The sequence below is a fragment of the Synchytrium microbalum genome (genome assembly GCF_006535985.1).
Source record: "Synchytrium microbalum strain JEL517 chromosome Unknown SmJEL517_scf0095, whole genome shotgun sequence".
In the NCBI taxonomy this organism is placed as follows: domain Eukaryota; kingdom Fungi; phylum Chytridiomycota; class Chytridiomycetes; order Synchytriales; family Synchytriaceae; genus Synchytrium; species Synchytrium microbalum.
This window is the reverse complement of record NW_022158444.1, coordinates 1,989-17,541: the sequence shown is the minus strand read 5'-3', so window position 1 is coordinate 17,541 and position 15,553 is coordinate 1,989. Positions and strand designations below refer to the sequence as shown.

Sequence of the window (15,553 nt, the reverse complement as noted above, 5' to 3'; positions counted from 1 at the left end):
TGATGGTTCTCCCAGCATCGCTTAATGGGACCTCTGCTCCAGCTCTGTAACTTATTATACTAAAGGTCCTGTTCACTGGCAGTATCCCGTTGGTCTCCTTTTCGCTTTGGGAGCTTGTGTGTTGAAATTTCAAAGTTAGTTTTTGTCCAGCCAATCAGAATCAACCATGTAGTTGGCCAGCCAAAAACCTTGGAACGCTTTTAAGAAACCCCAAGGAGAACGAGAAAAAAAGTCACATCAAAAGAAACTAGTTACAAGGCCAGCAATCGAACGTGAAGCAAATAAATAACAACTGGTTGTAATAAAGTTAAAAAATGCGATCCAAGTACAACGAATGTTCATAGAGTTGTAATATCAGTAACAGTAGAGATGATTCCAGCTTCATCGTTACTGCTGGTCGTACTATAAGTGCGTTCCACTTTCTCTCCATTGATGGTATAAAACGTGCACTTCCCACATTGTCGTTTTTTACCAGTTCCCTAACATGGCATCGAGTTGTCAGTCACTTTGAATCTTTCGTTTCAGCAAGAAGGCTCTTCCCGCTAGTTCCTTTTCAATCTGTCGTTTTCAGTATGACTCGACTTGACGTACTCACCTCTTCAAAAGTTGCACAAGTGTCAAAAGCTGGGGTATAAAGGTGAAGAGATATGGCAGGCTTATCTGTCAAATTGGCTATTCGATGCAATCCAATCTTGTCTGTTTGAGAATAATGCGTTTCGTTAGTCCGAATATGTGTGTGTCTATAAAGGATTACATTATGTCTGTACCATGCATATAGGTAACGGCGTTGGCTGAATGATGGAATGTTTCCTTGACTTGCATTTCTTTTCGTGTATTCTCATCAGGCCAAGAGTATCTCATTTCTGTAAGTGTACCATCCAGCACTTTCAAGATACAGTGAGAGTTGGAGTGGTCATGAATTGGGCTTTGTAATACGAATTTGATGATGTTAGCGAATGAATGATGTTACGGAATTGACCAAAGCTCAATCATTTTCCAACGTTTAATCCTAGTCACCTGAAAACATTTGGTGGCCTAAACAAGCAGACGGTATAAACAAAAGTTGCATTAAACGAGACCGTACGATAAATCGGCTTTACCAGCATAAGACCATCATGTTGAACAAGCCATTACCGTCATCAACGAGATTTCCTAAGTAAGCATATGGAAGAGCAGTTTGCATATAGGATATTGTGCAAGTTGCAGTTTACAAGACATCTGATGGTGGCTTACGAGTGTACTTGTTTGGATCAAAGTGGCAGTATTGTTTCCAATCTGACTCGTTTGATTTGTACAGCTGAAAGAGAGACTGGATGGCAAGAGGGTCGACCTCGGTTGACTCCAGCCCGCCATGAGCAAGTTTGAGGTGCATCTGTTTGCATAATTCGGACAGGCCGAATGATATATCTTTTGAGAGTGTAGTGTGTTTGATGCGTCGGTGTTGACGAATGTTTGCAGTATCTTGTTGGTGCTGGAGGGATTGAGAGGAGACAGGCGGGACCATGTTGTGTATGATGTATAGAGTGTATAATTTGGATGTCTTGGCCTTGTCCTTTAAGAAGAGGAGCACTGGTAGTGTCAAAGATCAGATAAGAAGCTGTCACATGTGTGGGAAGAAAGGTCAGCTGATGACAGATATATGCACGAAGACAATCAATACGAAGAATACAGATACCTCTGTAGGTGTCCAAACAAATCAGGTTGTTGACGTTGTTGCTGTGGATTGTTGTGTGTTTAATTGTTGCAAAGCGTCAATTCAAGGAATTCAAGGAGAAGAATCACGCTGAGTGTGTTGCCTAGCACGCGATAAATGATGAATTCACTACGGGAGTATACTCTATTGCTCGTAACAATAGTCGGAAATCGCGTTCTATGAAAGAAGCGGCAAACGACGAATTCATGTGACCACAATGAACTCGAGTTTCGACGCATGACTACAGAGGAAGGAGCCTGAATTTAGTGCCCTCGTTGCAGTAATCCTACTGGAACTATTAGAACTGCTGCACCGACCCCACATATAAACCATCATTACTACACAAATATCTTGACATTTTCCCATTCTTTGCTGCTCAATAACGACAACCCATGGCGCCTCTGGCCTCCCTATTGAAACACCATATATCCATGCTTGCTCAGCTCTCGTCTACTTCCACCATCTCCTTGTCTACCATCATGCTCAAGCCAATCCATCAGTGGCCACGATTCTCACTTCCAACTGCCGTCAACTGGACTTGGACTCCCTTATATGTCATCCCACACTCTTGGTCTTTAGCTCTCGTAAGTCCTTGCTGCTACAAACACTACCCTCCCGCTTGCCTCTTGCTGCCCATCGCTAACCTCTCTCGACACAACCAACAACAGAGCATATGTGTGCCCGTTTATCGAGGTTTGCTCCATTCCGCCAGGAAATCATTGACCGCCATGAGAGCTGTAGTCGCAATAGGAAACTACCTTCATTCCATCCCAAAAGGAGTTCAAATCATACACACAACCATACAAACATCGCCGCTCGCAATTGTGAACGAAATACCATCTGACACACACTTTGAGATACCAGCTGAATGGGTCATAGCTCCTTCTGCTCGTGGAAAGGGTATAAATGATAATGTCATCCTATACTTTCATGGGTAAGTATTCTACCTGCTTGTCATCAGCACTTATCCGCGATGTGTTGACCAGAACTCTTACAATCACTGTAGTGGAGGATACTTTCTGTCTGACGCTGAAGGACATAGGTCGTTGACTTGGCAACTATCTCAAACTGCCTCATTACCACTCCTATCTATATCATATCGTCTTGCACCCGAATCTACATTCCCCTCACAGTTACAAGACGCCATATCCGCATATTTGCATTTGATACAAGTAAACCCTCATAGAAAAGTATTTCTAGCAGGAGACAGTGCTGGAGGCGGTCTAGCTATTGCATTAGCTTTGTGGATCCGAGATCAATCATCACCAGCTAAAATAAATATCCCGCAGCCAGCAGCTATAGTCGCATTCGCCCCTTGGATTGATCTAAGCCATTCTTTTCCATCCTTCAGAAACCATGCGTCCATAGACTACTTGCCAGCTACGACATCAGATCCCAGGCATACTGTAGTTGGAAAGCGAACTCATTATTATACCTCCTCAGACCAACAATTACGTGATCCATTAGTCTCTCCTGTATTTGCACATGACAGACCAGAAAGGCCGCTACCCCCTATATTAATCCATGTTGGTGAAAAGGAACGTTTAAGGGACGAATCGCTTGCCTTTGCTCACTTTATGAAGTCATCGCCAATTCGAATAGAAATGTTTCAAGACATGCCTCACGTCTTTCAAGTAAGTTTGCAAAAGGATTGAACTTGCATTGGTTGATCCATTTGCTGGGTCGAGGGCTTGGTCTAGTGAAAGTCTTATTGATCTCGTCAAATAAACGAATGAGCCGCTTGGTGAAGTGGAAGGTCTCAGGTATGTGCTCTCAAACTCACAAAACACACCACTATAGACATTCGCGTCGATGGGTGACTCAATGGCCCAAATATCGTTACAAAGAGCTGGTGCCTTTATACAAGAATTATGTCTACAGAAAGATGATGCCGTGATACAACCTCATAATGTTAGAATCAACTGCAACGGCACCATAAACACCATGAACCTCATGGACGAGATCCATAGAGGCCATTTAGAATTAGAACGAACTGAACATGCTCCCAAGGGATTACAGAATGGACTCTCGGGGATCAGTGGTAGAGGATTAGGAAGTAAAATCAGTAATCACGGGTTGGCAATGTTTAGAGCACTGTGAAATATTTTAAGCAAGTAAAAGACATATTGCATTGACATGAAGTATGCGATAGATTGCATACAAATACAATGATGGACATTATACGTTTTGTCTTGCTTCGCTCGCAGTTTCGATGACTTTAGCAAAATGTGTTTTAATGAATTGACGCAAACTTGCGAAATCCCCGAACCAATCACCGAAAAACAATATTGACCCTCATCGTTCAGCATATCCGAGACTACTTAGGTGGATAGGTGGATTTTGGCCGTTGGATCCTGCCCCCAGTTTTCGCCTCGCCGCTGGAAAATGGACATGTCGAATCTCGAGCTCCTTGATGGTCCTTGGCACTTTTCTCGAGAGATCTCGAACGGAAACAGTTCATGGTACTGTCAGACTAGTCAATTACCACGACCTACTCCCCCATATGTTGCAGGCATCAAAGTCGAACGATATTTGAAGAATGATACTTGCAGTAGTATACAAGTTCCTCCATTTGAAAGGAGCGAGACACTACAAGGAGATTCTATGGTATGTCTGCGTTTATATTGTTTGGGCTCGCCATATCACGAACTCGTCGTAACCTGACGGCATTTTTTATTTTGTTTTTCATTCATGTCTAGGAATCGCGTTCTACCAACATGGCCGTCATGCTCCCCATGGATACTTCTACGGCCCTTGCTTGGACACCATCTCCACAATTTTTCACTTCCTCTCCTCTTGTGGAATCTTGGGCATCTTCCCTATTTTCTGATCCACCCCAACCTGTGTCCACCGTCTTTGCAACTAACGAGACGTCAACGACGCAATTGGACGACATAGGTGGTTTGAAGATGCACTTCTCTGAGCAAGAGGACTTTGTAACCCCTCGGGATAAACTTTCGGCTCCCATACCTGACGAACTTGTCCACGCCCCCACCTCGCATTCTATCCCTATGCCACTCCGTCGACGGGTAGACACCCACTCTGATTCAGCGACAACGTTCAAGCATTCGAGATGGACACCCTATCCTACGTCGTCATCTGCTGTTATTGCTCCGTGGGCTTATGAATTCCCTGGTGGAGATCTCAATCGGAACCTCCGTTCTTGGGACCTCAGATCCGACAATAATAGTCACTCCACTATCCATGTTCCTTCTAGTTCCCAATGCCAAGACGATTCTTTGACTATAAAAGCCATTCGAGGTGATTATCACCCCACGGAAGCACTGCTCCATCCCCCAACCACCAGCAGAGCAGAACCCCCACCCAAATCAACGACCCAAGACCCAGATGAGGCTCAATATCCAGTTTCCACTCAGTCTACCAGCCGAGGCATGTCAGATGAATGCCCTACCCGCAACGCATCAACATACGCAAACAATGACATTGTCGACAGTCTGTCTTTCATGGTTGCGGGATCCTTCAACTCTTTTGAAGGTTTTGCAGAATTATTGAATCCCAAAAGTCAATCCCTCCCTCCACCCTCTGTATTTTCAAGCTTGACAGGGAGCTCGGAATCGAGGCTGGTCACACCAAAGCCTGCATCAACCACAAAATCAAACAATTTGGATTTAGATGGAATAGAAAAGCCAAAATCTACATATGAGTCATTACTGAAGCAAGCGCTAGAGTCTAAGCCGGACAAGACTATGGCCCTTGCGGAGATTTATGAATGGATAGAGCTGAAATATCCATATTTCGGATTTCCCAAGAACGGTGGCTATAAGGTACCGAGAAGATACTTTGTTTTGCTTTGAATGACGAGATATGTTGGGCCTCTTCTTTTAACAAAAACCATAAAAGTAACTGACTGAATTTCTTTTTACAATGAATACAGAGCTCTGTCCGGCATGCACTCTCCCACTCCGAATGTTTCTCCAAAGTTGCAGGGAAGAAAACGCATTGGACAATGGATGAGAATGTGGCGAAATCCAAAATGGTGAAGAAGGACAATCAACGCAAGAAACGCCAAAAGTCTTCTCTCACAAGAGCAGATCAGTCTACCTCTCCTGAGGCATCTCTGTATGTGTACTGGGCATTCCATCGAGTTTTAATTGTGCTTCAAAACACCAAAAATAACAAACAATTTTTTGTTTCGTGTTTCATCAAACTAGATCGACTTCTAGATTGGATGATAAAATGATTCTTCCTACTCTATCTCGCTCTGTTCTGTCTCTTGGGCCTAGAACAAACCAAATCGTCGAGCATGATGATGATTTTCCATTTTTCACCTGGCTACATTGACACCAACTCTTAAAACCAATCTCAGTCGCTCGCAAGTATACAAGCAAGCACCGTCACTGTAGAATCTGTTAGTAAATAAAGTCTCCCTTGATATCAGCAAAAGTCGAAATCCAGCACTTGTGTTTTTTCTCTGCTTTATCTATCGTTTCATTTTCCAATGCCAGATTCCGAGATGAACTACTGTTGATCTCCCAGGGTGTCCTACATTGGTGCTGCGCGATCCGCAGTTCTTCCTTTTTACCGGTGATTTGGTTCCCTGTAACAGCCGAGAGCTGCGCATTAATTCATGATCGGATCCAACAAGACGACAACAACTCACACACACACACACAACTCGAGATTGAAGATCACCAAGATCTTTCGAAAAACATATAAGGTAAGATCGGGAATGTTTCGTGCCTGATTACGACCTGACCAACAATCTCAACATTTCCCCCGTAGCACGCATCTCTTGGACGTAACAATTCATCAATGAATTTAATGGACACCGAGTCGCTTTCAATTTCAGCATCTTTGCTTCAAGTGCCTGTCTACCGACGACGATCCATTTTGGCCGCCACAAGGAAGCATGTCACTGATGGTCCTGTTAATGAATCTAACGCACCCATGAATTCAGACTCTCAAGACCCAGACTATGAGCCTAGTGTGTCCAACGTGACTCTCCCTCGCTTAATAATCCAACGACCAGCCGCCGTGCGGTCTATCGGTAGCTATCCCACACCAAATTCATCGGCAATTGACCTCAATCCAACGTATGCTTACAATGAGCCTCGTAATGTCGAAACGTATCATGGATATATTCGTACAACGCAAGATGCCTTGTTGCTTATTGAGGCATGTCGAGTGGGCAAGCTCAAACGCGTTCCCGTAAGCCCACTGGTCTGAATCCAAGATCTTGAAAGGGTTTTCTAACACTCCCAACCCATAGCGTCGATTGACCGAGTCAGAGAGATCTACAAACATCAAGTCTGGAGCGGTGTTCATTTGGAATGAAGAAGAATCTGGTATAAAACGGTGGACTGATGGCATAAAGTGGTGAGTTGCAACTCAATTGCACTTTTAATTAATTTACGCAAACTAACGCAAACTGCGTTGATAGGACTGCTTCACGTATTAGTGGATCCTTTTTGGTATATCGAGAACTAAGTGTTAAATACAACGGTCCCAAGGGCACTCGTCAACCACCAGCTATCAAGGAAGGTGGACTTATCAAGAGAGCAATTTCTGTAACGGCTAGCGATGGTCGCAAGCACCACTTGGTATCTTATTACACTGCAGGAGAGCTTAAATCAAACTCTCTTGTCTATCCCAGCGATGACCCCACGTTGTCATCTGTAGTAGTTGCTACGGATCTCTACCCCGAATTCACCGCCCACACGCCACCAGTAGAGACACTCACGCCACGTACCGAGCTGTCACCAGTAGATCCACGTGGCCAGGATCCATCCACGAACAGAACCATGATGAACCTCTCGGGACGTAGAACAAGTGAGGCGATCAGCACTCAAGATCATCGTGGTGTCGGGCCCATACGCCGTCAGATGCACCCTGTGAGATCAGCTCCATACAATTATGCACCACCAAGTCCCGTTTACTCTAGTGCTGCTGCCGCTTACTCTGCTCCTTCTGCCTACTCCAGTTCGGAAACTCATATGTATTACCTTGCACACCGAGAATCGTGTCCTCCACCGCAGCTACCACCTTTAATGCATCAGCAGTACCAACCAATGTATTATTCGTCACAACCGCCACAGTTTGGAATGCATCTGTATGATAGGCCGACGACGCGTCACCAAGGGCCATCAAATTAAAGATGAGCACCAATCGTAACTAGTGCTGGCTATTAAACCGTTATTTTAAACCCCCAAAGAAAATCGCAGCTAAACCATAATCAGTAAATAACAAGATTACTTTGGTCATGACTATTTATTAATACACTTATCGTCCAGATATAAACTTGAATCGCCTGCAAAACCGATAATTTTCAGAAATTTCGACTTTACTGCTTATTATTAAACTCTTCACTCTCCCAATTCACACGTTGAAACATTTCACAGTCCATCTCACCTCCTTGTACAAGGAATGTTCGAGGAGTGCCTTTTCGACAAGTGCTTCTCCAAGCATACCCCATGCTGAAAGATGCAGCACTAAGGAGTTGGGAGAGAGAATACTCAGAACTTGATGACCTTCCTAGTGCGTCACCGAGTATAAGTAAACCAAAGTGCCCACGTCAACCATACACAAGTAAGTTGATCATAGTAGCAGAGATGGTAAATCCAATGTTCCACCAGTGTTCAAGTTGATTATCGTAGCAAAAATTCCAAATCCGCTGTTCCAGCAGTGTTTCCAAGTCCCTCAACGACTACATGTGAAAATCACTTGAACGAAAACACGATTTCTGATGTACAATGACACGAGGATAGCAGGGAGGCACGTAAAAGGAAAGGCCGAGCCGATTATTAGCCAAAACTCGAATCCCATCCGATTGTTCTGAAAGTAGTGGTTCTAGAGGACCGTGTTCAAGATATAGCGAATGAGCCAACTTATTCAAGCTTGTGGGAATTCGATACCATTGTGCTAATGAATTTCCTTTTCTACGCTCATGATCACTCCGATTCGCCCATGAGCGTCGTGCCTTGATCGCTGATGTCGTGGCCGTGCTTGTAACACATTCTTTCGACTCTTCAACGAAAGGCACAAGCGAAAAGCCATGACTGGTTTCCCCATATGGACATTCGCGTGACACTCCATTACATCGATCTGGTATACTATGTGACATCAGCTCCCTTTTAGAGCTTGCGAGTGGTCTGAAAACGTCTGTGGCTGTCACAAATATTGAACAAGAACCGAAACTCTCGAATGAGGTATTTTAGAGACACTGCTTTGAGAGGGAGGGACTGCAGTTCTAGTCAAATACTAGTAAAGTATCTTATCGCATCCGGATGTGGTAGATTGATAGCTCATCTCCTCGTGGAATTCCACATCTGAAAATGGAGGGGCTTTTGTTCATGCTCATAGTGGGGGTACTTGACGACGGCTGATGCAGTGGACTATGACATCTGCGTACAGGAGGCCTCCATTGCTGCGGTGTGGAGCTGACGGAACTTACATCGACTTCAGTTATACATTGTTCGTTGGATCAGTCGTTGAATTGGAAACTCACTCATTGTGTAGAGACTCGCTCTACCCGGCTTATTTTACAAGCCCCTTTAATATTTTAGCGGTTGGTCGGCTTCTCAAAGATGGAGTGGGTCGTGAACTACAGCTGAACCAGCTATTCACTTGTCGTTTTCTTGGAACTCGACTGTGCATAAGTAGTACTGGTCCTACTAAGTAGAGATGGCATGGGATATTTTCTTGAGATCTGCAAGTAGATATTGCTATATAGAGAGATGGAAATATGCATTATGTCATTATGTCCAAACGTGAATTCGTCGCTAAATACGTGAACGCCTAGAACATAGGACGTCCATACCAATTGCCAACGAACGCACAAAGGTCGCTCAAACGTTTTCTCAGCTTATGTTGGTTTCATTTTACAAAGGCCACTTTGATACAAACGTCTATCCATCCGCAGACTTGCAGCACACCACACAAACTTTCAATAATCTCGCAGGGTAGTAGAAGGTTGATTTTTAAGGCCTTCCTATTTCGAGAGTCTATAGTGGTAAAACCAGTGAGGATAAATCTGGGTGATCTGCTAGTGGGACTGTTTGAAACAAATACACAAACAATAGTTTGGTCACCTGCTGTTGTTGTGCACTGGAACGATAGTACACAGTATAAGGTCAAATTTCAACAATGATCACGGTAATAAATAATAATACTTATAATAGGGCACTTTCTTACCTGTGACGAGAGTATACGGTATAAATTATAAAAGTCAGAGTTTGAAAGGCAAGAAACACGCCTTGCAAACCCTTGCTTTAAAAACTGTCGAACAAGTCCAAGTAATAGTCATCAGTGCTTTTTTTACCATAAATCTTGGCATTGACATTGATAAACTCCCTCCATCTCCTTCGGTCATTGTATCAGATGTGATTAAATCACTGATCTTGATGTTTTGCCGCTGACGAGACTTTGACAGATATAACCGCGACCGGGTGTGGGTTCTGGGCAGGCTTGCCAGGATCCAGTCGGAAATTACGCGGATTATGATGCACGAGTATTCGTGACGAGTTGCTGCTAGACGTATGATGGAGAACCAGCCGCGCCTGTCAGGTGGACAGAAGTCGTGTGCTCGTGCCGGTTTGGTTTGCGTCGAAAACCCCGCTTCATTCATTTTCATCATCATCACTGCACATCCGATCAATCATTTCCCACAGCAGCAATTGCAAAATGGCAGAGTCAGAGACCAAGAGGTTCGCTTGCACCTTCTCAAATTGCGACAAAAGATTTCTCAAACGGGGTGACCTCAACAGGTATGTCAAGATCAAGGATTCTTCGGCACTTCAAAAACAATGAATTCACAAAGCACGTGGTGTCAACAGGCACGAACTCATTCACAAAGGGATCAAGCCATATAAATGCGACCAATGTGGGAAATCATTCGTTCAGGTACGTAACCAAAAGTACGATCTGTGATCAATTATGAAAGTACTCCTTTTTAATACTTTATCATTTCTTTCATGCAGAAAGCAGCTTTGCAGGTAAGGTTTACAAGAAGTGCTTACCAAAAGAGGCGCAACTTCGTGTTCTTTTTGAGTCTCATCGGTCGCTATTTCAGACAGGCCTTTCTGTTTCATATGAACATCTAACTGATCATCTTCCAAAAATAGACACATGAAAGGACGCATACCGGAGAGAAACCCTTCAAATGCCAATACTGTCACCGAAAATTCAGCGATCCCTCACAATTTTCTCGTCACAAAAAAAATGAACATAATGATGAAGCTTCAGCTGATAAAGATGGTGACTCCTATGTACCAACTCTACGAGCACGCCAACAACGCTCTCGCAAACTGAAACGTAAGTCTGGGTGTTTTAGAATGAGCCGACGAAATGTATGATCCTTTAATCTTTTAGTTGTTGCTAATTACAAATTTTTACGTAGTGCGAGCCACGACAAGGGACGACGATTTCTCTGAACACTCTAGCGAGGAAGCATCTTCAGCTCCCAGCACCGCTTCTACTGAAAGCTCAGATAGACGACTCTCAATGGAATTATATTATCCATCACGTCTTATGCATGAAACGAACCCCAACGTGGAGCCTGACTCGTCTCCACACCAACAACCCGAAATTTATACAAATGGTCAACTCCCCAGCCACTCCCACGCACCAGACACTATACTAGCAGACATCCTTCCTGACTTTATCCAATGGAATCCAGATGGCACCCTTGTCATCCCAGGTTTTGCTACGGATGCACAGTATCCCAATGATAGCCACGTCAACGGGCTTTTAGCCCTGGACCAGTTCTGTTTCGAGACCGGCCAAACGGAATCACTGGCAAACCTCTTCCTCTCGCAGTGGACGACCTTCCCCGTGCAATAGGTGACAAGGAACATCATGTCACTTATACGCAAAGTCAAAACGAGCAATCTAAGTTATAAGAAGATTTTATGAAACACTTGTAAAGCTAGAAGTCCTCATGAATAGAATAGAAACTGCAGTATTACATTCCAACGTCCAAATGCTGCCTCGTCTTACTGATTAGGGACATATTCAACTTCATCGTCATCAACAGGACTGTTTGGTCGAATAGTCATTGTTGGGCATGCACACCGTTGACTGTTAAAATCCTTGCCGACACTGCTTCCATTTACGATCGCGCCTTGGTTCAAGTCGAGGATCTTGGTTGGACCTACAAGAAGGTCGATCAAATTAAGCCCAAGGCTTCAAACACAAGCGCAACAGCATCAAGGCTCAACAACGCACGAAAGAGTAAGGTTCCCCAAGTAGATTGCTAGATCAGCCTAGTATTAGGCGCTCGAGTCAATAGCCAGCAATAACGTCCACCCAAATGCGATTTTCCACGGTTTTGAATGGAGATGCCCCCTGTTCTGATCAGACACGTCTACTTGCAGTACTCCTGAATTGTCTTCATCTTGAGTGCATCCAATAGCTAGAGCAGGGCGTCCAGAATTGTAGTTGGTAGTCTGTCCAGCTCATGCGCTACCAACATCTTTTCGTCATCTGCAAACAGAGCACACAATTGTGAATGGAGAGCAAACCAGTAAGATCATGAAGCAGGAGGAAGTAGCGATCTTCTGAGTCAAGTCAAACGAACGGTATTATCGTTGTCTCACCTCCAGAACGACACTAGATCTTATTTTGTCTCTACCAGATGTTTTGATTTCTGATCGAGACGTCAATGTTTAAGCAAGGACCCCCACTGTGAACGAAGGCCTAAAAGCGTCAGTCGATGTTTGTAAATCGCGCCGCGGCCAATTGCATAAAGACTTGTGCCTTGTCTATCCGGCTTTATGAAATTTACATTGCTTCTGATGATTAAAGAAAAAGACACATGTGTCGTTTCTGCCATACATGCCAACAATACTACCCCACCAATTACTGATTACTTGTTCTCCTTATTTTAATCTTATATTTACGCTTGCTTCCTTGTTCGTCGACCTCCTCCTCAATTCCTTTTGCATTGCAATCAATACTCATCAAAACACAACCAAAACTCCACCATTCTACCTTCACCCATAACCCTTCTCTTCTCCACACGTCTGGTATGAGACTTATCACCTCTGAAATCCCATCCAAGCATATTCAATTGCCCTTCATAAGCAACTGATCCAAATATAAGTGAAGCATCTCGTGATATTTCAGCAAATTTAAGTTCTCGTGATGGTACTGGCAGTGTCGTGTTATTGTTATCAGTATTATTATTGTGATTAGCGGGGTTTGTAAAGGCCAAGGTTGGATGTTTTAGTAGAGCATTTGATTCTGATAAAGTATATAAGAAGTTGCCATTGGTTGCGTCCCACGCTGCCAATTGATCATTCCTTGGACCATTAGTTAAGATGATGTGACCGTTGATGGCCAGCGTCATGGGAGCTAGAGCTGTATCAGCTGTTTCGTCTTCATTGTTGTTGTCCATATTGTCGTCTACCGTAATTGCATCAGCCGTGTTGAAATTATACAGCTGGGTTTGTTTCTTCATATCATAAACGTAGAATGATCCATCATACAGCCCGTAAGCTAATTTGTTGAATACGAGGAGAAGCGTAAGAAGCTTGTCTCACCAAATACGCAATGCAAATGCTTACCAACTAGATCTTCCCAAATCGCAACATTGAGAAGATTAAAGACATTGAGATGCTCTAGGTACTTGGACGGTATATCCACAGACAAGAGTGCATCACCAGTATCAGCTGACCATACAATGATTTTACCATTACGACCACCAGTTACAATAGATCGATGATGTACATTCATGGAAAAGATAAAGCCGAGATGTTCATGAGCATGAATTTCACGCTCAAACTTGTGATTTACGACATCCCAGACCATGATGGTGGACGAGTCATCGAAAGAGACCAGAGTTCCCTCTCCATTAGACAATATGAGACCAATAGCATTGCGATGACCATGTAAGTGAGTTGTTGGCTGTAATACGGGTGGTCTATGTACTATCTCGTCATCGTCATCTTCTGTTGTTAGAGTGGCAGTTGGAGATCCCATTTCGTTTACCAAGGGTTGATTCAGTATTTCTATAAAGTCTTGGACTACATCATTGACGCCCTGGGAAGCTTCAACTTGTTCAGCCTCCATGGGCTCAACCTTGACTATATGAATCACGTCGGGAGTAGCTACATCAACCCAACATACTTGATCACCAGCTAAAGCTACGATATACGCATCTGTAGGATCTACAGGCCAGGCCATTACATAGTTACGACGAGTTGACTGAGGGGATGTCACAGTAGTATCTTCGGGTTTATATCCAAAGTTATCCGGCAAGACGGTGTTCATATTAAAAGATTGGAAGCGATAGTTCCCACGGTGAAGATTCTTGTGAGTATAATAGTGATGTCTCCAATTGACAGCAGCTTCTGTCTTTTCCGTATGATGCCAGTCTCGTCGGGACAAGTGGCTCCACAACCAATTTTCATAGTGTGTAATCAAGTCTCTCCAGCTACGTGAGACTCTATACGCTTTGGACAATGTGTCATCATCCAAGTGCCTAAATATGCAAAGCAAGATGTCTTCTGGACATGTCTATCATTTGCGAAAATCATTATTAGAAAGTGGATGTGAAAACGGTTTAGCGAGATTGCGATCAAGCCACGGCAATCAAACAACGAACTCACATTGGGAAAGCATTTGGTCTCATCATCACCATCACATCTTGTCAAACTAACACCATCCTCCAACTCAAACTCCATTTCCTGAATTGGGCCCACCTCGGGTACAAAAGACTCATTATACAGATTACAGTCCCCAAATGGCAAGTCCATCAAGCTGGATGAAGAAGCAGACACATACGACGCACAAGATTCAGAAGATGACAAGGCAGGAGATGATGGAGTGCCGGGAGGAGTAAAAGACCGTGGAAATCGCATAGGAGATGAAGCTTCGATAGGGGAGTCGATGGAAGCAGTCTGGCGATACGCTAGATCCGTGATTAAGGGAGACACCCTCTTTGATCGACCACGAGAGTCCATTCTCAGTCGTTTCGAGTGTCTGACAGAGCCGTTGCTGTTGTTGTTATTGGGACCTGTATACTCCATGTCGTCAGCTTGAGTAAAGGAGAGAGCAGTGCTTATAGAGGAGGAGGAGGAAGCGGAAGATATAGATGACGTGGGGGATGGGACTAGATTTGACAACCACACTCTTGGCGGAGTTGGTAGTGGGGCTAATCCTTCGTCGTCAGAGATCTCTGAGGAGAGAATGGCTAGTTTTGACTCTAGGCTTGCAACTTGGTCGTCAGGAGTCATATCGGGATTGTCAAGTATGAACAAGTCATGAAAGCGTTTAGAGTTCTTTGTAGTCGAAGAGAGCATGTCCGCGTATGTTTGAGGAGGAACTATGATATTTAAGAATGTTAGAATGAGTTAAGATATAGGTATGAACAGTATAGTGCATAGAACTTTGGAAACAGGGAAGGAGTGTCAAGAAAAAGACGTTTTGGGTCTTGTTGAGCTTGAAGTACTCCAAACAGTCAAAAGATAAGAGGAGACTACGTACCGCAGATCCAGTTGGCCTAACAAGTAGCTCGCTTACTATCTAGCTATGGTGTTGGTTGCTTGTTATGCTTTCAACACTGAAGTTCCACCGTTAGAGGAATTAAGTTACAGGTTGTTGCTGTCGGAGGACAAAGTCGGTTCTTCTTTGAAACCCTTTCTTTGGTGCTTCTTGTTCCTACTTCGGCGATGGACCTGACTTGCCCTTCTTGTTGCGTTCCTCTTTCGTTCTTTGTGAATGAAAGACTTGAAAATATGAAAGCCCAGTCCAGATGAACAACCAATAAACCCTGCAACGATCCGCTAAATAAATACGTAATTACGTCAACGATGACTTACAATTTGTTGATTTTGTTGCCTCAGATTTCTTGTGTTTATTTTTTAATGTACAAATACGATACAAGGCCCAAGGACACTGCGT

General features: G+C 43.9%; 4 protein-coding genes across 4 annotated transcripts; 2 read left to right on the top strand and 2 right to left on the bottom strand.

The window, feature by feature from the left end:
* Positions 1–338: 338 nt before the first annotated feature.
* On the bottom strand, positions 339–861 carry SmJEL517_g06241 (cysteine dioxygenase; the record flags this gene model as incomplete). Its single annotated transcript, XM_031172167.1, has 3 exons — positions 339–479; positions 596–696; positions 768–861. The coding sequence occupies 3 exons, from the start codon at positions 859–861 to the stop codon at positions 339–341; spliced, it is 336 nt and encodes a 111-aa protein (XP_031021858.1).
* A 1,224-nt stretch (positions 862–2,085) lies between these two features.
* Positions 2,086–3,793, top strand: SmJEL517_g06240 (uncharacterized protein; the record flags this gene model as incomplete). The annotated part of the gene is made up of 4 exons (XM_031172166.1): positions 2,086–2,277; positions 2,362–2,627; positions 2,700–3,327; positions 3,494–3,793. 4 exons carry the CDS (start codon positions 2,086–2,088, stop codon positions 3,791–3,793), a joined length of 1,386 nt encoding a protein of 461 aa, XP_031021859.1.
* A 285-nt stretch (positions 3,794–4,078) lies between these two features.
* Positions 4,079–7,806, top strand: SmJEL517_g06239 (uncharacterized protein; the record flags this gene model as incomplete). Its single annotated transcript, XM_031172165.1, has 5 exons — positions 4,079–4,300; positions 4,393–5,478; positions 6,437–6,862; positions 6,924–7,030; positions 7,095–7,806. 5 exons carry the CDS (start codon positions 4,079–4,081, stop codon positions 7,804–7,806), a joined length of 2,553 nt encoding a protein of 850 aa, XP_031021861.1.
* Positions 7,807–11,643: 3,837 nt separating this feature from the next.
* SmJEL517_g06238 (uncharacterized protein) lies at positions 11,644–14,952 on the bottom strand (the record flags this gene model as incomplete). The annotated part of the gene is made up of 4 exons (XM_031172164.1): positions 11,644–11,801; positions 12,641–13,147; positions 13,216–14,167; positions 14,260–14,952. 4 exons carry the CDS (start codon positions 14,950–14,952, stop codon positions 11,644–11,646), a joined length of 2,310 nt encoding a protein of 769 aa, XP_031021860.1.
* Between the last annotated feature and the right edge of the window lie 601 nt (positions 14,953–15,553).